The 27,213-nt window shown below is 49.4% G+C and overlaps 1 protein-coding gene across 3 annotated transcripts; it reads left to right on the top strand.

Annotated features, from left to right (window-relative positions):
- Positions 1 to 21,904, top strand: GNG12 (guanine nucleotide binding protein (G protein), gamma 12). 3 transcript variants are annotated; one of them, XM_009320577.1, is made up of 6 exons: positions 1 to 73; positions 2,099 to 2,151; positions 2,655 to 2,706; positions 2,788 to 2,887; positions 18,653 to 18,769; positions 19,833 to 21,904. In XM_009320577.1, exons 5-6 carry the CDS (start codon positions 18,674 to 18,676, stop codon positions 19,956 to 19,958), a joined length of 222 nt encoding a protein of 73 aa, XP_009318852.1. In that variant the 5' UTR covers positions 1 to 73; positions 2,099 to 2,151; positions 2,655 to 2,706; positions 2,788 to 2,887; positions 18,653 to 18,673; the 3' UTR covers positions 19,959 to 21,904. The 3 variants fall into 3 exon arrangements, with proteins under 3 accessions (XP_009318852.1, XP_009318853.1, XP_009318851.1); XM_009320578.1 differs by lacking the exon at positions 2,655 to 2,706 and having other exon boundaries at positions 2,099 to 2,147; XM_009320576.1 differs by lacking the exon at positions 2,655 to 2,706.
- The last annotated feature ends 5,309 nt before the right edge of the window (positions 21,905 to 27,213 follow it).

Below are 27,213 nucleotides of genomic sequence, written 5' to 3'. Positions count from 1 at the left end.
AGAACTTGCACAGAGAAGCAAAGCAGAAGCTTCTCCGTTAAAACTTGTATTTTGCGCAGCACAGCTGTCACACGTATGTAAAGGAGGGTTACACATTGCATTTATTTTTGTTTCCTTGCTGCATGTGAAAAGCACAAGCTTGGCACTGGGACAACAAGGACGGCCTGCGGCGAGGCAGTCTCTTTTTGAATGCAATTTATTTTCCTACTCCATACAATGATTTTTAACAGCAGCTATTAAAATTTTGATGCCATTTTGAACATGGGAAGTGGCATGTGATTTATAAAGGGGACACTGCCCATGCTGCCAGCCCGTGGCAGTCGGCACCTCTCTGCCTTGTTAAGGACCATCCCTTGGGAACTTTCAGTGCTTTTTTTCCCCTTGTTTCCTAGGAATGGGGGAACTCAATTGCTCTGGCTCCTCTGACCCCATCGTTGCTGCCTGGGGAAGGCTGGGGGCTGCGTGCTGCAGCCCAGCCCCTCTGCCAAAGCCTTTCGTGGTCACTCTGCTGCCATGTGCCAGCCAAAAGGCAACAGCCACCCGCTCCTACCTTCTCCCCGCTGGTGGTCATTGCCATCGCTTTGTGCACAGCCCTGTGCATCACTCTAGGTTTAGTATGTCGAGAATTGGCTCTACATTTCATGCATACCAGGGCTTGTAAATCTCGTAGCTAATTGCGTTATTCGTCCGGTTACTGAGCAGCGCCAGGGCTTTGTGCCAGATCTCCGCCGGCCGTTGGCAAATGACGGTGGTTTTTCTTCCAAAAAGTGTCAGTGGCGATTCTGGATCCTGCTGTGCCCTGGTTAATGAGTTATCTGTGCCCCAGCTGCTTTGCCAGTTTAGTAAATGCCCAGTGCATATAATCCATGTCTTGTAGCATATTTGACAGTGGGTGTCTCTACAGGCATACAGAGGTATATAAACACACATTATAAATTACAGGAAAGGTTAACGTAGCAATTACCAGTCAATGTTAGGTTATTCGTTGCTGGTTTTAGAACTTGATGTGTATTTGCACACCTGTGTGTGTATTGCACTGAACGTGCACGCCCTTGGGCTTCATGCAGCAGCAAAGCAATGTGAAAAAAGACAACTTTGTTTGTAAATTAAGTCCTCCCTCTAGCTATCACAGAAGGCATGTCACCTTATGCTTTTTATCATCTTCTCTTTTACGCATAGCATCAAGGCAGCCAACTTGGTTTGTGTTTGTATTATAGATAGATGTTTTTAAACAAATAAACCCTTGTGTTCTTCAGTTGCTGGTTTCTGTTCTTAGCAGTGCTGAGTTTACATATCAGATGCCCAATTTCACTATCCTTCATGACCAAAACTCTTAGAAAATTGCTGCCCTCATTGAATTGTCATTGTTGTATAGTTTTGGTTTAAAATTAGCATTTTATACAATGAAAATTTAAGAAGGGTGTTAAATATCGCGTGCTCCGGATTTGCCAGTCTTGCAACAGTCAACAGTATCTGGCGCAGGAACTTGTACTTTTTTAGGATTGATCAAATTCCAGGATTTTTTTCTGGGTGTGTAAAGGCCTCCCTAGGAAACATGGGCTCTCAGATTTGTTTCTCCTGTGGTTTAAGCACAGCTGCTAGAATATATCAATGGAGGCTTACATCTCAGAGAAGTCTACAGGAGGCAAAGTAATACATGTGCCCAACACTGGCTACACTGGCACTATGCTGCTCAGGGTTCTTCCCTGAGTAGTTTAACTTGTTTTAAAGCCAGTAGCTTTTCTAACAGCTGCCTCTCAATCTCATTTGCTGTAGGTCTAGGTGGGACCTCTGCCTTGGAAGCATGGGCTTCAGGAGGAGCCATAGTGGCAGTGAGGAGGCAAAAAGGCTGCGAAAACTTGACTTCATTCATGTTTGGGAGGTGGCCAGAGGGAATTGGCCACCCATGGCCATATCCTCGGGAGGGGAAATAGGGGAGCTAGCCCTAAGAAAGGTTTGAGGTAGATTTTTTCAGTGAGGCCAATCTCAAAATACTGTAGTCTTTGTGACTAGAATTAAACCACAAGTGCTAACCCTTCTTAGCTTTGGCTTTCTTGCACAATGAAGTATTTACAATTTTTATTTTATTCTGTTTCAGGATCATTACACCGATAAAATCAAGCCGGACAGGTAGCAAGACTGCCTATGTAGGTGAGTTTCCAGTACACACTTGTTCCTTTCTTTCATGCAAAATATAAAGCACCATGACAAGCCCCAAACCCCAGTGATTTAATTTTATTCTGGAGTAGAGCAAATACAGAATATTCACAGCTTTATGGAGGAGAGGCCACAAGGACGGCACTGGCTCAATGGCAGGCACAGCAGTTGGGCAGGCTCTGCGCTTGCCACTCGGTGCAGCACTGGCTGCTGCCTGCTCTCTAAGATATTAGCAGCAGTGGTTGCTGACACTCATTCACCTCCCGTTTAGCTACCTGACTGCCTTTCCATTGAATATTCATTAGGGGGCAGAAACGCTGTTTTGAATGGGCTGCTTCTCCCATGGAAATTAGGCTTTTCCTTGTTTACTACACCAGTTAGCAAGGGGCAGCGTGGAAGTCTTCATAATTTCTGTATCTGCTGTGTTATGTGTATATTGTTTGACCATCTCAGAATGCAAATTCCTCTTCCTTTATTTGTCCCTTCCTTTAAAATAGGTACTTCGATAAATTCATGTAACCAAGGAGCTTGTGAAATACTTTGCACCCTGTTAGTGGCTTTGAGCTCAGAACCACAGAGCTCTTCACAGAACATCTCCCACCAGCATCCACGGCTTTATCTCTCTTTCAGACTAAGGAATTCGCTGAAGGTCACGTAACCTGAGGCCAAGCTGGATCTCGTGACTCCCAGTCTGGTGCTGTAATCACGGACCGCTCCTGCTTTACATGCTGTAAGATGAACTGATTTTGATACAACTAAAAGTCTCTTTGCAAATGTCTCTTTGTGGTTCATGTATGTCTTTTCTGGTGTGAGTTAGCTGAGTAGTGCCCTGTGGGGAGAAACAGGTACCTTCTGTGGGGAAACTGCACCGCAGTTCGTTAGGGAGCAGAGGTTGTCTTTACAAATGACTTCAGGCCAATGTCTTTAAAATAATACTGCTCAGACGTTTTTCAAAGTAACTTTGATCTAGAAGTCAGTATCATGGCTTTCGTTTGTACTAAAGGTATAAAAAGTTAAGTCAGAAAAAATGCAGAGGAAAATAAAAGCGGGTTTTTCCACTACTCATTTCCCAACAAGTAAATTGGGTTTGACAGAATCACAGGTATGGAGGCTGACTTTGAAAATCAAATGTAGCTGTAGCCCAGTTTTGATCAGCAGGATGGTACTGAGATAACTTGTGAAATGGAGGTTATGAAGGAACACATCCTTAATTAAATACCCAGAACGCTAAATCCAATTGAAGATCTTGGGAGTTGTCTGTTTTCTTTCATTTCACGTTATTTGGGATGTTTATACATTTTTAGAAAGACTAATTAAGACACTGGCAGCATTGTTTATAATTTAAAAAAAGATCTCAACTGTAAAACCTCTAAATATTCTCAAGCGTAAATTCTCTGAAGCAGCAAGCATCACAAATTTGTGTTCTGTGTTTTAAGGAACTTTTATTCTCCATGTGCACTGATGGGCTGCTCACCTCTGGGGAAGGCAGGTGTATCTGCATGCCCAGACTTTGCATCGCTAACCTAGCCCTAATTACTGCATTTTCTCCAAGAGATACAGGTGGAAGTAGAGTTTGTTGTACTGTATCTTTTCTGCTGTAAAAGTGGTTTTGAAATCTGCTAATATATACTGTAATCCAAACAAGAGGCAAATAGACTGAACAGAGCTGAGGCATGCCGGTCCCCTGCTTACACCTCGCTTTTATACCTCTGATGTGTAAAACACTGTCTCTGTGTTTGCTTCAAGCTCATGTCGCGTGTAAGATCTGTACTTGTGCAGACTATGTAAAAGACCAAGTGACTTTGTGCAAAACAGAAGCTTCTGTGCCCAGCCGTGCCCAGCAAAACAGAAGTTGGGTCTTCTGGGGTGCCTGAGTTTCCCTGATCCCTTCAGCTGTTGTGCTGTGCAGGGTGTGCATCCCAAAGCATCCACATCCTTCAGGAAAAACACTGTGTGCAAGTAGTGCAGCTGCCAGATGTTTCAGTTTTCTGTGCGCATGGTAATAGTGTGATCCTTGAATACGCAAAGGAGTTGTTTTTGTTTGGAGTGGATTTTGTTTTCTTTTACCAAACCCAAACTTTTTCGAGTGTGTATAAAATGTTTGTGCTGTGACTGTAAATCTTGCCCAATAGCTATTTAAAAATCAAGTCCTCACCTGCCAGGAACCAGCTAGCCATCACTGTTGCCGCTGCTACTAACAGTTCGGTTCGTGGTATCTGCGGAGGCAGGAGTAGAAACCTTCCCCTGGCCTCCAGTCCCCTGTGATGGCAGCTAGTGCAGGCACCACAGCTGGCAGCTACAGCCTCGCTGCTGAAAACTATCCAGGCCTTGGCTGGGGCTGTGTGGAGGGAGGGCAAGGGAGTAGGGTGCTGCTCACAGCACCCCGTGGTACCCCCAGAGCCAGCGGGGAGGTTGTGGGCAATCACAGTCGCCGTTTTCCCTGGGAAGTTTCTATCCCAGGTACTGTGTTCAGTACTGCAAAGTGCATGAGCGCTTCCGAGTCCTTCTCCTCCCAGTAAGCTCTGGCGTATCGCACAACCTCATCTCTCCTTTCGTCGGGTGTGGTATAAGTATCCTAAAGAGAGAAATGACCAGAAAGCATATCTAATCCCTATTTCATTTTACTACTCAATTCTGTTTTCTTGCTGAGGGCAGGGCTCCGATGTTTTCCTGCTAACCAAGTTTTATTTTTCCATTCTATTTAGTAGCATAGCAGACGGAAAAGATTTTGGCCGCGGTGTTTCCCTCTGCTGGGTGTCTCACCGTGGTTTCCACTGGGTGTCAGCATGGCCCTGTGCTGCGGCCGGGGGCGGCAGGAGCCCTGCCAGCTGCCGCGGGCTTTCCCTTTGGCTGCACCCACCGCTGGAAAAACTAGGTTGGCTGCATAACCAGAGCAAGGTGCTGGCTGAGGCACAGCTTTGTGATGATGGGATCACCCTGCGCAGGCGTGACAGGTGGGTGAGCTGGAAAGGGGCTGTTTTGCTGGAGGTACTGTTTCCTTCTCCAAGCAGAGCAACCGGTTGGAGCAGGAGTGTCGAACATGCTCTCCTCGTTCCAGTGCTCTCTAATTAGGGTTACATCTGGGACAGTGGGTACCCATTTCTGGAAGATCAGTGTGGATAACTTTTGTAGTATTTACTTTGAAGGTGTGGATGTGATAAAGAGTGCTCCTGGAGAGGTGCTGTGGATAAGTGCATGCAGGAATCAGTGTGTGCTGGGCTGTGTCCGGCAGGTGTGACAGATCAGGGCTGCTCACCCTGCGCTTCCTCCACACTGACTGTTCCACTCTTTTTCTACACTCGAAATGCATCCTCGCTTCCCAAGTCCTTTATAAAATCCTTGGGACTGCTGCCTGTCCTGCTAACCCAAGGCACCTCCTTCAGGCCCCTTGACTCTGTATGGTCTATGTTGGGTGAGAAGAAGCACTTCCGAGGGCAATTTTGGTTTCAGGTGGGCAGAGGCATCCCCTGGATGCACCTTTCTCCCACCTGCTGCTGCCATCGGGGACCCTGTGCCTCTCCCACCCTCCCTGCGGGTCACCTCGCAGGGACTGGGCCGCAGCAAAAAGCCTGTGCCCAGTCCTGCTGCGCAGCGAAGAGAAAATGGTGTTGGGGAAGGGGCTGGGGATCCCCTGCTGCCCTGTGTGGGAGGGCAGGAGCATCTGCAGCCCTACGCTGGGATGCTCAACCTTGGCACAGGGAAGGGGAGAGCATGATCTCCCAGTCAGCTGTGGGAGCTGGCATCCCCTTTGCCGGGCAGTTGTGGAAAGGTGCCACTGCGTGCCAGGGCGTGCAGGATCGGGGGGGGGCATGCGTCAGCGCTTGCTGGGACTCCGAATGCTCCATAGCAAACACCATTCTCCTCCAGGCCTGCTCCAGCGCAAAGATGCAAGTGATTTGGCTGAAGGTAGTGCCAGGCGCTTTGAGATTCCTCCATCAGATACTTCCTTCGGGGACCTAAACATTAAAAAATCAAGGCTGTGAAATCTCACAATGACAGAGACTTTTTGACGCTTGCATGCAACCATGTTTCTGTACGCTGACATACCTGGTTATGCTCCAGTGCACCCTCAGAATAGTTGTTTACTTCTGCACCCAGCTATGGCCTTTAATGCCAGTGTCAGGCCTCTTGGCTTGGACTCGGAGAGTTTTTAGGTTCTGCAAGTTGTAACAAACCTGCTCCCAAGCAGCCATGTCTGCCCTGTAGGAAAACCAACAACCAGCTTTCAAGTCCCAACCAGCCGCCAGCCTTCGCGCTCCCACACAAGTGCCTGGGAAAGCGGCACGTGCAGAAGCACTCGCAGCACCCGGAGAACCTGCAGAAACCTTACACCAAAACACCCCACACCCTGCCGCTGTGCCTGGTGCACGTAGTAAGCGGTGCATGTAGCCCAGTCATCCCAGGTGCCGGAAAGGGGCTCTGGCATCACCCCCTCCTTAAACTACTCCCTCCAGGGGCCATTGCGGCTCCTCCTCCCTGCTCTCCATGAGGACTGACCTTGACTGTAGCTGCTGGTGTCTCTCCATGCTGCTTGCAAACCCTCTTCATCTCGCTGCCTTCTTGCTCCTTCCAGCCTCCCCAGCCTGTGCATGGTGTCCTGCTTAACCAGGCTGGGGGTGAAGGGGGGGGCTTGCTTCCTGCAGTGCCTGTTCCCCCTGAAGTAGACCGCTGCCAGGCTGGGTGGTGCAGGGCAGGCAGCTCCTTTGAAGGTCCAGCTTTAGTCGCACCGGATAAGTGCCGAGGCGGGAGAGGATGTGCTGCTCACCTCACTCATCAGGAGTGGGACAGGGTCTTTGCACGGGGGCAGAGGTGCTGCAAAACGCTGCCTGATCAGGGGGTCACCCTACTGAGGAAGGAGCGTCCCTGCCCAGTGGTGGCAATGAGCCCCCAGTGGCAGCTCACTGTGCTGTCCCAGCTGCGCCCTGGGCAATGGCATGGCTCAGCCTCAGGAGGAGTGAGGAGCTTTATAGAGCAAAAGCAAAACTTGTAAGCACAGAAAAGCAACCATAAAAATGCCACCTTCCTGCCCAACAAATCTATTCTCTGTATTTTCAGAAGCAAAATTGCTGACTTCAGAGATAGGAGTGAGCTCCTGGCTTTTTATTCCTGCTAGCTCTGGAGAGTGTAAGTAGGTAAGAGGAGACAGCTGGATTTGGGGTTTGGTGCTGTGTTATTACTGAATTGTTTGCAGAGTCCCAGCTGAAGGCAGCGGGGATGAAAGGGTGCCAGGGAGGAGGTGTTGGTAAGTAAGGACACTGCAAAATGTTTTTGCGGACAACGCTGTGAAGTAGCGGGGAGCCATTGGTGTAATTTGGCAGGCAGAGTCTTTGTTGTTGGTGGCGACATGCAAAATGGATCCAGCTTCAAACTGTTTCAGCAAAGACTGGGGAGGCTGCAGGACCGGGGACAGTTTCATTTGTAAACCTGCAGCGTTTGTTGTGGAATCATTGGAACTGTAAACATGAGCTCCCAGGGCTACCATGTTATGGTTGTTTTTTGGAGCAGAAACACTGTCCAAATGCCACCTGGCACCGCTGAGCAGCTCCTCGGGATGCATGTGCTTTCCCTCGGCAGCTCCCTGCCGGGGAGAGGGCAGCAGCTGTGTCTGGCATGAGCTTCCGTACCCAGCTCAGGGCAGAGGCAAGGAGCATGGGCTGGATGCGTCCCAGCTCTTGAGCAGCTCCGTCCTACCACTGGTCATACTGCATCCTGCTGCACAGGGTGCTCAGCAGCGCAAGGGGTCTGTCTTCACACATGGCCTAGCAAAGGGTTTTCCTTTCCTCAGGGTAAGGAAACGTTTGCCACCCCGAGTTCAATCAGCGTGCAGGAGCTCGGCTCTCCTGACAGCCTGCGCGGTTTGGGAGGCGAGGGACCGGACACCCATGCAGGCAGAGGGAACTTGCCTCCTGCCGTCCCCATGTTGGTCTGCTGTTCCCCTGCTGGAGGTGACCCCTCGGTGCAGTGCATCGGCCCCTCGGTGCAGTGTGTCTGCATGGTTCCAAGCCTAGGCATGAGCCTGCGCCTCTCTTGTTGATAAAATGCTCGTGGCTGGTTACCTGGCCGCGGAGACCCCTGGGCTCACAGCAGCACCGCTGTGTGCCCCAGCTCGTAGTCAAACCCATGGTTTAGATCCCAGTGAGGGATGTATAAAGGGGTTTGTTTCTTTGTCAGAAAAGCAAAAGAAACACTTAGGGGTTTCTGGCTTTGACCTTGTCAGGCTGCTTGTTTGTTTATTTTTTCCCTATTACTGTGTTTTTAAGAAAAGCAAAATAATTTCCATGGTAGTGTTTGTTTCTTTTTTTTCTAGCAGGCTCAAGCATCCAAACATTTCTGAGCTGGAGGAGCTCCAGGCAGCGATTCAGCTGGGTGCGGGAGCAGCGGTGGCGGCTCCCCTGGGGTGCGTGCTCCTCTGTCCTGTGTGGGGTGTGGTGGGGGCAGCCACCCGGGCCCGTGGGGCACCTGAGCAAAGGCTGGTGCTGCTGCAGGGCCATTTGCAGTGGGTGCTGTGCAGTGCCCTTGGCAAGGAGGGATCCCCTCAGCGTGCTGCAGGGGGAATAGGGGGTCACTGGGAAGGGTGGCACCCCTCTCTGGTTTTGGAACTGCTTGTGTCCTTCTTTGCCTGCTGTTTCCTTGCCAAATTTGAAGCTTGCCGTGCCACCACCTCCCTGCAGCCCCCACACCGAGAGCAGAGTGCGGAGGGCATCTCCACCTCGCGGAGCCCGTACCACCCACAGCACGGCTTCTATGGCTTGAAAAAGGAGATGCCTTAGAAACTTGCGTTTGCAGATTAGCTGTAACTGGATTCACACTGACCTGCAGCTGTGGGCTGTCGCCCTGGAAAACCAGAGGCTGATGGTGTGTTAAAGCCATGCACATCTTGTACGATTTCTAGATGCCATAGTTTTTAGCGTTGTCGTTTTGTGTTTTGTTCAATCCGCTCTATTGATCTACAGTTTTGAGTTATTCAACTTAAAAGCTATTTTACTTAAAAAAAAGAAAAAAGTAACAAGATACCCTTTTGAACCTTTATTCCGCTGCTAGCTGGGGTTCAGAGCTGTAGTATAAGCTGACTTTACATAACTGGAGCAAATAGGGAACTGTTGGTGAGGCAGAGCTGCTGGGTGATTCCCAGGTGTACTTTAGCAGTGATGATTTAATTACATGTCACTTAGCAGGTGGTTCGTAAGTCCTGGATCTAAAAGAGTAAAAAAAAGATACATTGGTGTTTAATTATCCGGTTGGAGCTCCAGTTCAATGCCCAGCCACGTACCTGCTGAGGCTGCTGTTCTGAGTGCCTACTGCATAGTAACCTCATTACCTAAAGCCTGCAGAAAGAAATAGGGCAAGGCCTTGAAAAATAGGGTTTTTCTAGGGAAGAGGGGCAACTCCACCTGTTTGCAGGTGTTTCTGTTGTTATTTATAAGAAAGAAAAAAATGCAGGTGTATGGCCTGCATGAAGTGTGCTGGGAGTTTCATGTGTTTTGCTCTTAGTGGTTGAACCTTTGCCTGGCAAAGTACGGCTGGTGAGCATCCTCTTCTTTTAAGCAAACCTAGGTCCTCAGTTTTCTGTGCAAAAAGGTATTTTCCCCAAAGGATGAGCTAAGCCTTCCCACTGGCATATTTGCTCCATTCCTTTGTTGACTCTGCTGCTAATTACAGAGCCCCAGCCCAGCATGTGCCTCTGCAAGCCTGCAGTACCTGGAGAGGGCAGGCAGCCTTGCTCCCTCCCGTTATTAGTACCTTTCCCATAATCATTCTTTTCACTTCTGACAACTTTCAAACAGAGCAGGGGAAGGGATGAACAGTGAAAAAGGGCAAGAAGTGACAACAAGCGCATGGTAGCGTGTGCCGTGGTGTTTCGTGGGCTGGACGTCCGTCCTCTCTGTGGGAAGCTGAGGGGTCCTGGCGCGGGGTTAATGACTGCTGCAATGGAAACTTCTTCCAGTTGTCTGTCTCACCGCACCTTTCTGCTCCTGCAGTCTCCTTGTATTAAGAAGGGGAAAGTCAAAGCTGCACGATGTGCTTGGGACTGAAAATAAAGATCATCCTGGCTCACTCAAGAAACGCAGTGCTGTGGCAGTGGCCTTGCAGCTGCGGGGACCAAAGGGCAGGGTTGTGGGGTGGTGTAGTTGGAGAAGGCAGACAAACCTGTGAGCCCCTTGCTAGCTGACATGAAGCACGGACATGAAAGCTTGCTTGTTTTATTAGACCAGCCAGCACAGCTGGAAAAACATACCCTGTCTGTTTTCAGATATAGCTGTTCATGTTTTCAGAGCACTTTCTGCAGAAAGGCTGTGCCTTGGGCGTGATGGCCGGAGAAGGCTGTTGGTGGGACTGATTATTTTGTCTCTTTTTAGGTTGTGAGTCAGACACAAGTGAGAGTTGCAGCCATGCCGGCAGCTGCTCTGGGGCTAGGGAATGTCTGTCATCGTCAGCCTGAGGTCTGGCAAGCCCTTGTTCAGTGTTATCACTTGCGGGGGACCAAGGTTGTCACTCACAGTGTGTTCCTACAGCAGTGGGTGCAGGGGACCCCCGGCTCACCTCCTGCCTAGAACAGCATGAAATCACATCAGCCATGTTTTGTCTTAGGTGGTGAACTGAAAAACTTGTTGGAACTATGTTTTTGGTCCCTTTAATAGAGAATGAATAGTTGTGACTGTGAGTGCTGGGGGACACAAGAGATCCCGCTGAGAAAAGTGATGGGGTGAGTTCGGCTCTTGGGGTGTCTTTGCTTTTGGTTGAGGGTTGCCCATTGAGCGTGAAGGCTTGTTTCCCAGAAATTGGAGCAGTGCCCTCCCTGACTGAGTGGTCTTTTCTTTAGAGAGTGACTTAATTCTGCTGGGAGACATCCCTGGATACATCTCTGTCTCAGAAAGCCCTGCCCCAGGCTCCGAGGGCACGAAATCCCAGGTTCTGCAGAACTGGGTACACCCCCGATATAGATCTGCAGAGTTTTATGCAGTTTGTTGCTGTTGTCTGAAATGAAGTGTACCCTAAAAGAAATCCTGCAGCTCGAGATGGCCACAGCAGCTTAGTTAGTAGGGTAGGTTGCCAGGAACTCAGAGGGAAAACAGTATTATTGGGTGATGACCTAGTTGTTTGTAAATCTCTCTGTAGAAGAGATTTAGTAATCTTAGGAGGACTATTAAAGTAATGCTGCTTATGTTTGTTTGAAGATGAGGAAACACAGCAATTTAATTTTCAAATGTTATGGTTTGGGTTTGTTTTTAAAAAAAACATCTAATTTATTAGTAAAGGTAACCAGCTGGGAAAAGAAGCACTGAAACTTTCCTAACGAGGTCATTCATGTAGGATGGGAAGGGACTCCAGAGAAACTCAAACCTCTCCAGTGGCAAAAGGGGTTTTGGAGCTGTGGTTTGGGGGTGGGGAAGGAAAGGCCGAACAAAGTCAGCCTAGGCTTGCCCCAGCGAAATGAGAGGAGAATGGTTTGTCTTTTAATTTTGCAGTAATTGTTTTTTAACCTTATGTCTTAAAAGAAAAGAAGTACTAAGATTAGAGGGATCAGCAAATGTTGAACTAACTTACTTTTCAGAGATGCGTGCATTACTTTATAGAAATGAATTGCTTTGGGTTGTTTTTTTTCCACACCATAGTTTTTCAATATAGTAAGTGAAAACTGCGGGGTCTGGAATGGGAGTTTGGGCTCAGTTTGTAGTGGATCCGTGGTTCTTTTGTATCCGTGTGAAACAGACCCTTGTTACTCCAGCAATGATTATTTTAAAGCATTCTCAGACAGTTTGCAACACACCAGCGGAGTTCATTATCAAATTCAGCAGCTGCATTTATCAGCTCTAACAGCGCGTGTTGGAGGTTCTTGGTTGGAAGTCTCATTTTTCACGAACGTGTGAGCCTGTCAGGTATGGGGAAGCTTTTGCAGCTGTGTCCATCTTCTGCGGGTCCTTCTGCGCAATACCTGCACTGCAGCGAGGCTGTTGGGTTCGGTGCGCCTGTGCCTGTTCCATGAGTCAATTGGCCACCTCGGCCCCAGGGTCCTGCACAGGTTCTGGCCAGATCCCCTCTGATGCTGGTGCTGAAGAGGCAGGGAGAGCGGGGTGAATGCAGTGCTCTGATCCTGTGGTTTTATTCTGATCAAAACCGAAACCCCCAAAAGGTAGGGTCTTCCAATTTCTCACTGTATTCTTTGCAGAGTAAATTTCCCAAAGTAGCCAACAGTCTCATATCTATTATCTTTCCTTAAGAGTACTACCTAAACATGAGAAATACCTTTTAAATTCCTCTTCTACCATTTCAGTTCCACATAGCCAAGACGCTGTTTTGTATTTGCACGTCTCCCACTGTGTGGGACTCGCTGTCCATCAGGTGTGTGGACACGCTGTGTCCATCCTCCCACTGTCCACTGTGTGTGGACTCGCTCTCCATCAGGAGCGGGGTCATTTTCCTCTGCTGCTGATGGTGCAGGAGGACTTCTTACAGGAATTACAATCCCATTGCAAGAACATCCTCCAGACACAGCATCAGCACCTCTCCTTGGGTCCAGGGAAGGGTCACTGATCTTCTCAGCGAGCTGTACCTTGCTTGGGGCACCCAGGCATGGCATTGCCTACCTAGGACCACGGTCTGCAACCCCGCATTGGGTGCCAGAGTGGGAGTCACAGCAGCGAGCAGCCCTGGGAGCTGTGCTGGGAGGGCAGGGGGAGGCACCGCCTGCAAGGGTGATCCTGTTACCATTTACAAATGAGTTAAGCCTCATTTACATGTTGAGCAGAAGTCCGATTGGACTCTGCAGCCTAAGCGACTGCCAGCATTAGGCAAGGAAACCCAGATCCAGCAAAGCCCCCAAAGTCTGGTAGTTCCCCATTGCAATCAATTGCTTTCAGTGGGAAGGAGTCTCCAAATTTGGGCTTGCATGTATTAATGGCTTTGAGCAGAACGGGGTCCAGGTGCTGTTTTTGTGTGTTGGAAGGGGGCTGTGGCAGCAGAGCAGCCGTCCCCCTGCCCACTTCTCATGGCACGCCAGCAAAGGCAGGAAGCGTTGAACAAAAACTGCAAAATCTGTGTCCTTTTAAACTTCCTTTCTAGGAACTCTAGCTTAACGATTAGCTTTGCAGTAACTAAATTCCTCAAATTATCAGGTCAAATGCACCAAAAGTCTAGTAACAGAAGACTTCTATTATGTTTCTAAATGCTGTTTTAAATGGGCAGACGGTGCTGTGGAGTGCAGCCGGCTTGCATTATCTGTTGGATCTGAGGCTGCAGCTCTTTGGGCAATCCTGGTGTGCCAAGATGTGCAGGTCTTCTGGCTCCATTTGTCTGGCGACAGCATCGCAAAATCATACAATCATACAGTAGTTTGGGTTGGAAGGGACCTTTAAAGGTCATCTAGTCCAAACCCCCTGCTGTGTGCAAGGACGTCTTCAACTAGATCAGGTTGCTCAGAGCCCCATCCAACCTAACCTTGATCATGGGGTTGGTTTACCAGCAGAGCTTAACACGTGTCCTGGCTTGGGTGCTGCCGTCAAGAGTCATGGGAGCTCCAACTTGGTCCTTCTCGCTGCCTCTGGTGAGTGGCTGGTAGAGGTCAGGATCTGCATGCGGGTCTGCTGCAAAGCAGCCCGTGCTCCCAGGGCCAGCAGGACCTGCAGCAGTGCTGGAAGAGATGGGGGCTCCCCCGCAGCCATCATGTCCCCTGCTCTGTGGCACCAAGCCCTGGATGTGGTCCTGACCCTGCCATTTCACATCAGCTAAAACATGGCCCGCTCCTTGGGATGTGAGGTAATTCTCCTGATTTTATAAAAATCTGCTTTTGTATTTGAGGTGAAGCCCACAATGTGTTTCTGCATTGCCCAGCATTACCCGGAGGTGTAAGCCTCCCTGGCTTGTTGAGCTGGCCATCACTGACTTGAACTGGAAAGATCTTGTCTGTGTCACAGCACTGCAGGGCTTATGTTGGAGGTGGTTAATGCACCACAGCCTTTGCCTTGAATTCCAGAGTTTTCACTTTATATTTTACAAATAATATGACATGCATTCAATGTACACCTCTCATAATCACTTACAACGAGAAACATGCTCCAAGTAGCTTGCCCTTTCCTAGCAATAAAGCAAAACATCTGACTATTAAACCTTTACAATCAGATGTACAACTATTGCCAGACAAATATGTTTATGCTGTGTCAGTCAGCACTCCTTCTCTTGAGTAGTTTGCAGATTGAATCACTAAATGTGCCGTCAAAATGCATTTTAATATTTGGGTGCTACCACTATTAGTAATTCAGGACACATACACTGTGTACTTGCTGTGGGATGTTACAGCTCTGTGATTAGCAGTAACTCGACTGTAATATGGTGGATCTGGCTTAGTAACTGCGAGTTTGTGTCGTGATGTTGATACAGAGGGTATTTCAGATACCCATGCATCTCTAACTCTCCTCCTCACAGCCAAAGCATGCAAAGACTTCACACCTCCCTAGAGCAAGCACTGCTCCCAAAACTCTGTACCCGCAGCTGTGCCCAGTAGCCGGCAGTGCTGGGAGATGGCAGCCCCACTCCAGCAAAACCAGCACCTGTTCCTGGGAGCGGGGTCCATGGGCTCACTCACACCTGGTGCTCCCAGTGCTGCCTGGCCCTGCATGGTCACAGCTGTGTCTCAGCTGCCCTGCGTTGACTCACGGTTGGCTTTGTCACCTCCTGCCTCATCGTGTGTGGATTAAATGAGGGCTGAAAGAGGCTTGCAGGGCTGGAGGACGAGCTGCTTTCGTGCAGACAGTCCTGGCTCATTTCCTTCATGCCACTCTGAATGCAGCACTATGGAGCAGCAGGGTGCTAGGTGCCAAGGGAGGATGAGTGCCTGTGTCTTCGGTTAAGATAGTGCCATAGAGGGAACGCTGCTTTGCAGAGGAAAAATCCTGCTGGCTTTTTAAAATTTTGCATTAATTACCTTCCATGGGTGGTAAGCCGTGAATCATGTGCAACTCGGTCTGTAGGTGACCTCTCTGGAACACAGCGGGAACTTTGGAGAAATTTTGGGGTAATGAGGGTCTTGTGGGGAACTGGGGCAGTGGATGACTGCCACAGACCGAGGCTTGGGTTACTGACCCAGCTATTGCGGAGGTGAAGCAACCACGGTTTACAGGCTGTTCTCCTGCACAGCTGGGATGAGTCAGTGGCCAGTGTGTGCTGCCAGCCCGGCTTCCCTGGCCTCTGTGCTCTGCTCAAATTTCCTTAACTTTGCTGCAGCTTTACTTGTGGTAGCTGCATACAGAAACCCTGGGTGGAAATATTTAGAGGAGTGGAAGGTAGACGCTTCAGACGCAGCCTGTCCCCAAAATGGCCTGTGTCTGAACAGCCCAAAATGGCCTGTGCCTCGCCTGCTGGAGGGCGCTTGCTCAGAGCTGTGATCTCTGAACTGGCACACGTTTAAAGGTTCTAAAATTACAAAACACCTTCTGTGATTTGCCCTGAAATCAGTTATTTGGAGTATATGCAGCATTTAAACTAGTTCTGGGTTTTCATGCTTGTCTCCTGCTCCTGGATGCAGTTACTGGGAAAGCAGGCCAGTGAGCTAAATAGGGGGCTGTTATATAGCCACTCAGATTCGTGCAGATTGGAGAGATTCATGAGTATGTTCTTAATATTTGTTGCAGGAAATAAGTTTTTAGCGATACCTAATGTCAATTATGAATGTCCCTCCTACCTGCACATGAGCAGGAGGTGTTTACCTGTTGCTTGGCAATTACTCTGCCCAAAGCCATTGCAAGGAAGGTCTCCCCGTGTCCCACTGCTGGCTGTTCCCCAGCTAAGGCAGCATCCCCGTGCTGCTTTCGTTGCAGCTCGCCGCTGAGCGCTGCTGGCGTTCGCTCTGCTCTGCAGTGCCGCTCGCTGTGTGCAGCGTGATCCTGCTCTTGCTGGGCTTCGCCATTACCGGTGCGGATGTAGCTGGGAAAAACAGCAGGTTGCTTCATTTGCAATTCACTGCTGGGATGATAGAAGAGCAGCAGAAGTCAGCCGTGAGCTGTAAAGCATGAAATACCAGTTAGCACGCTACTTGGGGTACTTCTCACCGGTAGATCACAGGGCTGCAGAGGGAGGAAGCTGAGCGCGCTCGGTGCCACAGGAGCGCGGGTCAGTGGATCGCTCCTAACAGAAAACGCTGAGGATGCCATGCAGGGGGTGCTTGCTGCTGGCTGTGCACAGTTCCCAGCCAGCACAAAGCGTCCATGGGTGCCTGCGCTGCTGTCGGAGGAGAGCTGGGGGTGTGTGGCAGTGGTTTGTGGGCATCCCACGTCTACCGTGGGTGTGCTCTGCCGGTGAGGGCTGTATTGGCCTGACAGGCATTGGGGGTGAACTTCAAACCTAGGGCTGGTTTCTGCAGAGGGAGAGAAAAATTTTGGAAGTCTGGGCCCTGCTGAGCAAGCCTAGAAATGATGGCATGTGCCAAAATGGGGACTTGGTGCAAAATGATGCAGTTCCCAGCTAGCTGGGCAGGCATGAGCATTGGCTGGAAAAACAGCGCTGCTACCCAGGCTGAGGCCTGAGAAACCTGAAACCTACAAGGAAACGCTGTATGCAGTGCTTGGAAAGGTCACATGCAGCTACATTGGACTCGAGTCCCTGTAATGCAATAAATGATTTAAGCACAGCACCATGCAGCCAATTATTCTCGTGGCTCTGTGGAAAACGAACGGCAGGGTTTGTGCACAGTCCTGCTAGAGATTGCATGCAAGGATTGGCACAGAAAGGACAGTTTCACAGGCTAGGGTTGTCCTAAACCAGCTGCTCTTTGAACTCTTGGGTACATGAATAATTTAGCAATAAGCTCTTTACTGCTGCGATGCCCGTAGGGATATTCTTTTGAACATGATGCTGCATGGTCCTCAGCCCTTCCCTGCTCCTGCTGCTCCGTGCATGGGTAGCTTCCTTCTAGCAGCAGCAGTTGGATGGCTACACAGCATAAGAAATGTCCGGGGATGACAGGGGCATGCAGCAGGAAGGGTGCTGCAGGGAGATGGGGCAAGGTGGCCTTCAGTGTGGCACATGCAAAGGGAGAACTTGTGATGGTTCAATAAGCCAGGGCGGGCTTGAGCATGCCATATGAGTTATGTACAGCTGAAGAAGCTGAGGTTTTTTGGGACCATCAGGAGATTAAGATCTCTAAATCCCGAGTGGAGTAAATGCTAGTGGACTGCTGACTTACAGTGTGCAACTAAGCATACTTTTGTGGATTTGATGAAGGAACCTCATTCGGGTCTTTGTTGCAGAGCACCTGCAGTAAAGCTGCTCAAGGACAGCAGTGCCAGCACCTTAACTGTTTACTGGTGCTGCCTGTCCTCTTGGACCTGGTCTTGAGTCAGAGCTGGCAGGCGGGCTGTCTTCCTCGTCTGGATATGGTCGCACACGTACGATCGTGGTTCACTCCTTGCTCTTTGGTTGGGTCGGGAGCATGTCGTCTTCCTCGGTCCAACTCACAGGGAAGCGTGTGGCATCCTGGCACGGTCTGGGCTCCCCTGTAAGCTGGCGGCACGTGCTGCCTTCGTGCAGCTTGTGGGCATCCTGGGGGTAGCTGCAAGTGAGGGGTCAAGCTGCAAAAGCTGTGCTTGAATTGCTGCTGGACCGGCCAGCTGAGCCTGCCGGAGAGCGTCCTCCCTTCTCGCTGGACACCACCCAAATGCTGGCGCCATGTCAGGATTGATGCTTTGCATTGTTACCCGGAGAAGGAAAGTCATGGAGCCGCTCGGTTTTTTTCCGCCACTCCCCCGTATATGGGCACATGGGAGCAGACAGCAGCCGGGAATGCGTCTCTGAACTTTGCCTTCTTGTTTTCCTTTTCCTCTGGTGTGTCATAAAGCTGCTGCTGGGCTGCTGCGGACCTGAAACACAGCCTGGCCAGAGAAGGGCAAAGGAGGCTGAGAGGCCGGGCTGGCGTGGCCGAGGTGGCTGTGCCTCTGCCCGTCCTCCCCGCTGCAGCAGTCTCGGCAAAGGGGCGGTAACCAGCCATGAAATCCTCTTCCGTCTGCAAGAGGGAGAGGAGGGGACGCTCCTCAGTCCCAGTGCTCGGGCAGACGGGCAGCAGCTCTCCTCCCTCCCAGCACCACCTGGGGTGACTGTCCCTTCCCACACAGCAGGATCTGTCCGACAGCAGGGCAGTGGCTGGTGCAGAGATTGACCATGTTGCATCCAGCCCCTGTGCAAATAGCAGGCGTAGGGGTGGGCGCATGGTGTGGTGCTGGCCGCCCTCCGGCTTGGGAGAAGCCCAAGTCAATAAACCCATATCGCCTATTGATGCAGGGAAGAGTGAAGCAATAGGATGCACAAAAGCTCAATGCATTTTTTCTGGAGGGTGTTTTGGTTGCAGAGCATCATTTGCTGAGCTGCTTCTCAGCTGACCAGTCCTGTTGTGTGAAATAATAAATTAAAAAATGCACTTTTTGCAGTGTGTCACGGTTGCCTCTGTGTAAAAGCAGTTTAACATGCTGTGCCACCTTCTGGAAAAATAACCCGCTGTCTTTCCAAACAGAGCTTCACCGCTTCACTGAAAATGTCTGGCAAAACGGCTAGCACAACCAACAACATAGCCCAAGCCCGAAGGACTGTCCAGCAGTTAAGAACAGAAGCCTCAATAGAAAGAATAAAGGTGAGAGCACGTCCTTCCTCACTCCTCCTTTTTTTTCCCTGGTTTTTTTTTTCCCCCTTCCAGCTATAGGGTGATAAGATAAGGGAGTGTGTATGTGGATGCGTGTGCCCACAGTTCTTCCCCCCCCTATCTCAAAACATGTTTACATTTCAGCCCAACAAATCTGAATAAACCTAATTCTTGTGGCCGCTTACTAGCAGTATCCTCAGGTAGCTCGGTGCTTTATGGACTTGTAGGAGAACCAAAGCAAAATATGAAGTGCAAATCAAATGTCTGAAACAGAAGGCAGGTATGAGTTTTCAGTTGCATGCATATTGTGTGATTTTGTTCCATCCTTCTGCTGGCTGAATGCTACGTCTGCAAGGAAGTTGAATGTGTAGGGACATTATATAAAAAAAAAAGAAGGTAGCAGAAACTGGATTCCTTTAACTTAAGGCAGCAAAGAAACCAAACTTTTTTTCCAGCTAGCAGGGATAGGATATTGGCTACACTAGTAATATCGCCTTATTGGATTTTGTCAGGCTGCTTGAATTGCTGCCCAGCCCCTTTTGAAGGCCAGCAGAACAAACGTCCAGATTCACAGCACAGCAGTGCCCTTCCCCAGGTGATGGGGGTCAGGAGCAGGGCTGTGCAAGGAGGGACCCTGCACAGCGTTCCTAAAACTAGTCATCTGAGGACACTTCTGTTTACTATCCCCAACTTTATAGATGAGAAGTTCCTCATTACAAACCTACTATACTATTTTGAACCTTCTCCTGTGTATTTTTAGTCTTCTGTAGAAGCCGTGTAGGAGCTGAGCGGTGCTTTTGCCTGGTGTCACAAACTAACCCCGAAGAGCACCGGGGTCCATCCTTTTCTCCTCCCTGCAGATAAAGCTGGAGCGAGCTAGTGGCAGCGTGTCTTTGCAGGAGACCAAGCCCCAGAGAGTGTGTTGATCTCCGAGCACCTCTCCCATCCTGTGCAGGGACTTTGTACCCATCAGCAGCTCTCAGCACATTTGATCGTGTTACCAGTTATGGGGAAACACCATTTTATGGGTTTTTTTTTTCCCTGTGTTCTGCAGGTGTCAAAAGCATCAGCAGACCTAATGCTCTACTGTGAAGAACACGCCAAGAAAGATCCGTTGCTAATGGGCATACCCGCTTCTGAGAACCCTTTCAAGGACAAGAAGACCTGCATTTTGTTATAGGAGAGCGGCAGCTCCTCCGCAGCCCTCCTGGGCAAAGCCAGCCACCGGCAGGCGTATAGGCAAATACTCTGTAAGGTACTAGCTATTAACTGTGTAAGAGCGGCCATTCTTTTACCAAGCGTATAAACGATTTCTTAAGCTTTCTAAAGCATTTCTTCTGTTCCCTATCTTTATTAGGAAGCGAGGTTTCAAACTGAATTAACTTCTTTCTTGTCCAAGGGAATGGGGTCTTGGGCGTCGAGCCTGCGGGTGCTGCGCCGGCGTCCCTGCGGTGGGACAGGCATGGCGAGCCGGGGGTCTTGTCCTCTGCAGGAGTGGGTCCCGGTCTCACTTTTCACGTTACACAAACAAGACCAAAGTTGCCTGAGCTTCGCTGACAGAGCGGAGGCAAAGGTGTAGAAACCTGATTGAACATCATGGGGTTTACATTTTTTTAAATTATGTATGCGGGGGCGGGGGGGGCTGTATCTGTGTTGGTAGCATGTGTTTATGCACACATTTAGAAGTGCATTATCTAGCAAAAGCTACCTTGAAAAATGATTGTAGCAACTGCTGATGAACTCCAGGGAGCCATGCCTGCATCCTTCCTTATGTTGGCTTCTCTTGACAGACGTTTTTTAAGTGTAAAACCTGAAGTGTCAAGAATCAGAGAGCTGCGGATTTATTTCCCTGCTTTTTAGGAGGAGTTGAAAAAGCAGAATTTTCAGCATTGACTCTGCTTCTCTGAATTATCTTCTCTAATTAAAAATCTGTGTTAGTATAAAAAAAAAACCCTGTCAAAAGAATCAAAGGCTGCAAGCTAGTACTGCCCTGGCTTTGTGCTGAGCTGGAGGCATGGTTGTGTCACTCGAAGTCCCAGTTATATTTTGTGCAGGGAGTCAGAATTTGACTCTTTTAAATTCATTTTTAAAGGGGAAGAATGCCAAATTATATCTAGATTGTGGTTATGCAGATATAATTGGAGGGCCTTTCAAGTAAGTGATTTTATATATACACATAATAAAAAAGTCTTTCTCTGTGTGCCTGTGTGTGTATATATATATAAAAAAACTTTAATAGTATATTTATACAAACATTGCATATTAACAGAAAACTTTGAAGGGATTGAAAATAATACTGACTTCAGCTGGCTACAAATGTCTTTCTCTGTAGCCAGTGGTTCAGAGGTTGAAGTTGCGATCTGCCATAACTGTGCATTTCTGTAATGGTATTTACAGAATTTATTAACCACTTGTAATTTACTGTCTTACATTGCATATTTGTCATTTCTATATTAAATTATATACACACTATTGATATATATTGAGAAATTATATATTTGTTTAACAAGCCTCTTTAACAAAGAATTCAAAAATCGACATACAAGACAGACAGAAAATTGTACTGCTTATTCTGTGCTTACATGCAAATTATTTTTATAATTAGAGTATTTTTCTAGTGACAATTTAAAAAACAATAATGTAGATCCACACTAATTTTTTTTATTGTGTTTGTGTCTATCATTTTATAACACATCTTGTTAAAAATAGTAATTAACTTAGTTTGGGTATGCAGGACTGTTGAGAGAACTCCAGCTGTGCTCAGAAGTGTGCAAGCAGGTACGTGGGGCGCAGGGCGGGTAAATAACCTCATGCTGTTGCCTGAATATTGTTCTCCCATCAATCTGTTGTCCCCATAGTAATCTGCATTTTTATTTTGTTAGAGCTCCCTGCCCCCAAAGAAAAGATCACCTGTGAAGCTGCAGAGATGCTGTTCATGTCTGGCTTTTCTCTATTGTCTGCCCTTAAATAAAGCCTGCAGCAGGGACTCTTGGTGATCCAGCTGTGGGGTCCGGCCAGTACTCTGCCCTGAGCTGGAGCGTGGCCACCTCCTTGTCATTCCCACCCATCCCGCCATGTCCATAGTGGAGCTTAACTCTGTACTTTCTAATAAAGAGCTTCTGGCACATTCCTCAGGCTCGCTCTGTCACTTCTCTCCTACGAACCCCCTGGCACTTGACAAGCCGATGTCGAGTGTGCCCTGGCTCTGGCTGTGGCTCTGTCCAGCCCTGTGGCCGAGTTTTTCAACTTCTTCCATGCAATTCTGACGTTCTTGCGGTGCTGGGGCAAGATTTATGGCAGCATCTATTTCACGCTTGCTTACACATCCAGAGAACAAAAGGATTGATTGTAGGTGGCCGTGGTCGCATCAGTGATCAGATATAGGATTAAAAACACTATGACAGTTTTTTTTCAGGTGCTTTCTCAGTTTTAGGTGGAATACTTGAGATCATCAGCTAACCCAGCAGCACGCAACTGCCTGGTTCTGACAGCATTTAATGTATAGATTTTCAGTAAAATTTTATTTTTTTTAAATGCAATATATAGGGACATGCACAAGCTCGAGCAGTTACGTTTGCACTTTGCTATTTTGCTGTAAAATACTCCCATGAAAGAACAGGAATTGTAAAATTCGGGGGAAATACAGGTTCTGCTGTAGTAGAATGAAAAAGGAGAAGTGAGACCATCTGCATCCGTAGCTGCTGGGGGAAGCCCATGGAGGTGGCATGGTGAGGTGGCAGGGAGATGCGGTGCGGCAGCACAGCTGCGTTGCCCCACTGTGCCGCCACTCTCTTTTATAGCAAGTGAACCCAATACCACTCCAGAATGGGTATTATTCTCTCTTCCCCCATAAATTAAGCAGCCAGCTTGTTATTTGTGGTTTTTCTCTGTATTTTCCAATTTGACTCTTCAATGCTGTGTTGCATTAAAGGGGGAAGGGCTGGCTGGTGGCTTGGAGACCTGGCTTTTGCTAAAATAGCCTCTTGCTAAAATATTTCTGCTTTTTCTATGCTCCCGGCTTATCATCATTCATTGTCCTTGGCCTCCTGGAGCTGGTGAGCTGCAAAGGTTGGGCTCGCTGCTGCTGCGCTGGTGCATTGCTGGGTGTTTCTGCCATGGGAAGGGGGGTGGTGGGGTTGGGATGGGGATGACCTGGTACAGGTGTGAGCGGTACCCCCTGCTCCTGACCCCTCATAATCTGCTAAATGTCCCCAAAAGAACCTGGCTGTCCCTGTAGCATTGGGTGACAGCAGGACAGGTCTTCTGCAACCCCCAGGTAGGATGGCCAGGGTGCGCCTACCGAGACCCTCAAGCGTGCTTGCAGGTCATGTTTAAATCTTGTCTCAGGTAGGACCTGTTCATATCAAACCAATGGGGCTAAAAGGGGGAAAAAGAGATCCCACAAGATCTGCTCACAGTTCTTCTGGGCTGTGCTCACATGCTTCTGGGCATTGGGGGGGTGTTATTTGGATGAGCATGGCCACAGGGGTGAGAGCTGCAGGACACCTTGGCCCTGGAGCAGTGACAGAAGCTGGGTGGTCTTTATTTAAAAAAAAAAAAGTTTAGATTTATTAAAGACCCCTGGTAAAGCCTTGGTTCTGTTTGGGGGGAGGTGATTTTTTTTTTTTTTTAATTACTTCCCACATCCTTTGTCCCCAGGCAATCCTGACCTATCCCTCATCTGGCTCAGCTCAGCGTGCCAGGTGCAGGGCCGTCATCCCCATCCCCAAAGTGCAGGTGTCCCTCCCCAGGGCCATCCCCTGGGGGCTGTGGTCCCCTGTGCAAGGCGCAGCCATTGCCCGGGGAGCCAGCAGGCCGGCCAGGCTGCTCCTCACCCTGTGCTTTGCCAAAAACAATCAGATTTTGCTTGAACTTGTCGCTCTTGTCTTGATAGTTTTTGGTTTTGAGGCTGCAGTGCAATTAAGCCCCAAACCAGCACCCACTTTAACCGAGGGGTGCAGTGATCAGAGGGCAGAGCAGGATCTCAAGCCCAGCTCTCCAGGCCCCGCTCTGCAGTCCAAAGATGTCCCATCGCCGCATGCAGCTGCTGCTTACTCCTCCTTTTGGCTGGTTATCAGAATTAACGTCCTTCCCGGTACGTGTTGTATGCCCTTCCCACCTCTCCTGGCGCCCTTCCCGCCATTCCGGCAGCCGGTGCTTCCCCAGCGGGTGGGCGCTGCTGAGCTCGGGTCTGGCTTTGCCTTTTCTGGCTGCGGCTGCTCAGGGGATCAGGGCCCCTCTTGCCTGCGTGTTTTTGGGAGGGCTTGGCATGCATCCAGATGGGATACACCCCCCCCCCCCTTGGAGCTGGTTGGTTTGGGGGGCAAAAAAAAAAAAGAGTGTTTGGGTGCACGGGTGTGTGCTGAGCCATGTGCCCCTGGGGCCACCCGTGGGTCCTGGCCAGGCGGTTTGTAGCGTGGAGACAGGGGCTGGGGGAGACACGAGGAGAAACCAGGGGTTCGGGGGGGGTTCTGCTCAAGATTGAGCTCAATGAAATTGCAAATGTTTGCAATTAACTTTAATTCCAAAAATGTGATTGATCCACCCATTCTCTGTTACACACTTAGGGAAGAGCAACAGAGCGTCTGGTATACAACAACAAAGGAAGGTAAAAGATCCCCAGAGCTGGCTTTGTATGTGTTTATGGTTAGATGTGGTTAAACTTTTTCTTCAATATCTTACATTTGTGCTGCTAAAGTAACATGCAACAGAAAGAGGATTTTTTTAAATATGTGTGAATGGAGGCAACAGCCAGTGGATCAACTCTTGGGAGTGTATTTGCTTTTGAAATGCTGATGCTGAATACATGCCATAGTAATGAAGCTAAAAATACTATGTTCAGAAAACTCCCATTTTGTGCAGCTACCATGTCTGAGCCTGACCTAACCTCCTTGTTGGTGGCTGCTGCTGGGGCTCAACGTGTTTTTTCCTCAGGCACGTGCTGTGGTGGGCAGGAGCCCCTGCATGCTGCCGTGGGCTGATGGCAGTGCTGCTCCTGTGCAGTCCCACTCCTGCAGCCATCCCGTGTCCCTCGGGGCTGAGGACGGTGCCTTCCTGCTCCTGAGCTACGTGCTGAACACAGCGCGAGGCTGCTGCAGGGCAGGTGATGTGGCCCTGCAGCACCGTGCGGGACGGGGATGGGCGGCCTCGTGCCGGAGCGTGCCATCCTGAGCGTCTGGGGAGCGGGAGAACTGGTCTGGCCTCGCCACCCGGCTGGGCTGGCACCCGATCCTGCTGGGGCTGGGGACAAAGTGACCCCCTGCTGCCACTGCTGGGGTGGACACAAGGGCTGTGGGGTCCAGCAAGCTGGGCGGCGTCCGAGACGGGTGCCAGGAGGCAGTGCACTGGGGTGCGGCACACACGTGCAATTAGGGAAGCCCCGATGTAGGTCACTGGCGTCCCTGCGGCCTCCCCCAGGCAGCACGGTGGAGGGAGTGTGGGCGGCACAGGGCTTTTGCCAGCAGCAAGCAGTGTGGGTGTGAGGGAGGCTGTTTTCCTGCTCTCTTGGGGCCTGGAGATTTCTGCCAACGGAGTATGGCGCTTTGTGTGCCAGTGTAGATACGTAATTAAAAGAGGAGCCTAGCACAGAAACCACCTAACTCTGGGGGGCACAGGCAGTGCTGGGGGTGCACAGGGAACAAATCCAGGAGGGTTTGCAGCAGTCTGTGGTGCAACGCTCGGACAGACACCTTCCTGGAAAAGGAAACATCAGGTCAAGTTTTCCACCTACGAGGAATCAGGCTTCCCCACCTTCCAAGAAGACCCAGGCTCTGCAGAAGTGTTGGAGCCTCTAAAATAATGCCTTTTTTTTTTAAACTCTGCCCTTAAGTGGCAGCATTCAAGAAAAATAAGTAACATTCCCAACATTTCCTGCAGCACATCAGCTGCTTTTTCATTTAATGGCATGGGAGGAGCTAGGAATAAACCCACAGCGGACCAGCACAACAGGACCTTGCCCATGGCCAGGACAAGGAAGCAGCTGCCAAATGAGCCCTTTTGACTGTACATTAATGAATAGGGTAAGACAATAAAACCCAGGACTGAGGGTTTGAGTTTAAACTTTTATTTCAAAAAAAAAAAAACAAAACAAAACACTAAAACCAAAAACCCAAAAAACAAAACACTATCCAATTTCAAACAATTATATTAATGTAGCTGCTTTTAACAGCCAACTGTTAAAAGATGTGTGGTTGCAGACCAACTGCTTAAGGGCATTCTGGTTCTCAAACCTCCGAATATAAATAATTTTTTCATCAATATCATAAAATAACTTATTATATATCTTAGCATAAAAACTTGAGAATTAACATCCCAAAAATACAATAAAATTGTAAAATGTTTCGATTAACCTTTTTGCTCTTTAAGGTATTTAAACCAGAAACTGTAAGTTGCACTTTAAAAGACCATGAAGGGTGTTGGGTGTTTTCTGTAAGTAAGTCGGCAGTGCGGCACCCCCGCGTGTCAGGGAGGGCTCATTCCTCCGGCAACGCAGGTGCTGGTCTTCCCTTCGCTTCCACTCATCCCCATCGCTTCGGAGTCACTTTTCTTCAGTCCCACACAAGATGTAGTTCAACTTCAGCCTACCCCCTTGACATCAGTTTTCTCTTTTTTTGTTGGTTTTTTTTTTTTTACTCCCCCCCTCCCCTGTAATCCTTGTGCCAGGGCAGGGAGTTATTTCCTGAGCAACTGCTAAAGTATTGCAAAACTTCAGTGCAATTTGGTTCAGTTCGTTTTCATCCCGGCGCGGTCACCGCTCGGGGAGGTTAATCACTGGCACCCACTGATCCATGTAGCGACTCTCCCGGCAGAAGCACATCAGCTGACTCAGCGCTGGATCCTTCCACTGCGAGGCATGGGGGTTCTGGAAAGAGAGGGGGGGGGGGCAGGGGGAGTGTTTTAATTGAGAAGCAAAAACCACCCCGACAGAAAGAGAAGGGGGTGGGGGGAAGCACAGCAGAAAACCCAGGAGCATGAATCATCTTAAATTACCACTAAGGCAAACAAACCAACCAACCCCAGAACCATGTGAGAAGTTTTGCAGCCTTGGACTCCAGGGCAGAGTAGAAAAAGGAAAAAAGAAAGAAAAAAAAAAATAAAAAAACTAAAAAAAGTTTCCTTTGGGCCCTCACAGGTCCCGTGGGGCCCCCTCCGCGCCAGCCCACTCGCCGGATGCGGGTCTGAGCCCCGAGCAAGGGCCGCAGCCGTGCCCCAGGCGCGGTCAGTTCCGGTTTTACCAAATGACATTTTGAAATTGCGCTCGATTCCAGGCTTTGCAGGATAAAAGACGTGCTCTGCATAGTCATCATTGCTTACTGGAAAGACGAGTTATGCCTTATGGCCAGACTGCCACAGCGCGCCGGCTGCCTGTGTCGGGAGGAGCTGCCCGCGCTGCCCAGCATCGGGCTGTCCCTCCGCAGCACCCCCCGCGCCTCGGG

The sequence above is a fragment of the Pygoscelis adeliae genome, unplaced genomic scaffold (assembly GCF_000699105.1).
Source record: "Pygoscelis adeliae isolate BGI_AS28 unplaced genomic scaffold, ASM69910v1 Scaffold402, whole genome shotgun sequence".
In the NCBI taxonomy this organism is placed as follows: domain Eukaryota; kingdom Metazoa; phylum Chordata; class Aves; order Sphenisciformes; family Spheniscidae; genus Pygoscelis; species Pygoscelis adeliae.
The sequence above is the reverse complement of the archived record's forward strand: the minus strand, read 5'-3'. Positions and strand labels throughout refer to the sequence as shown.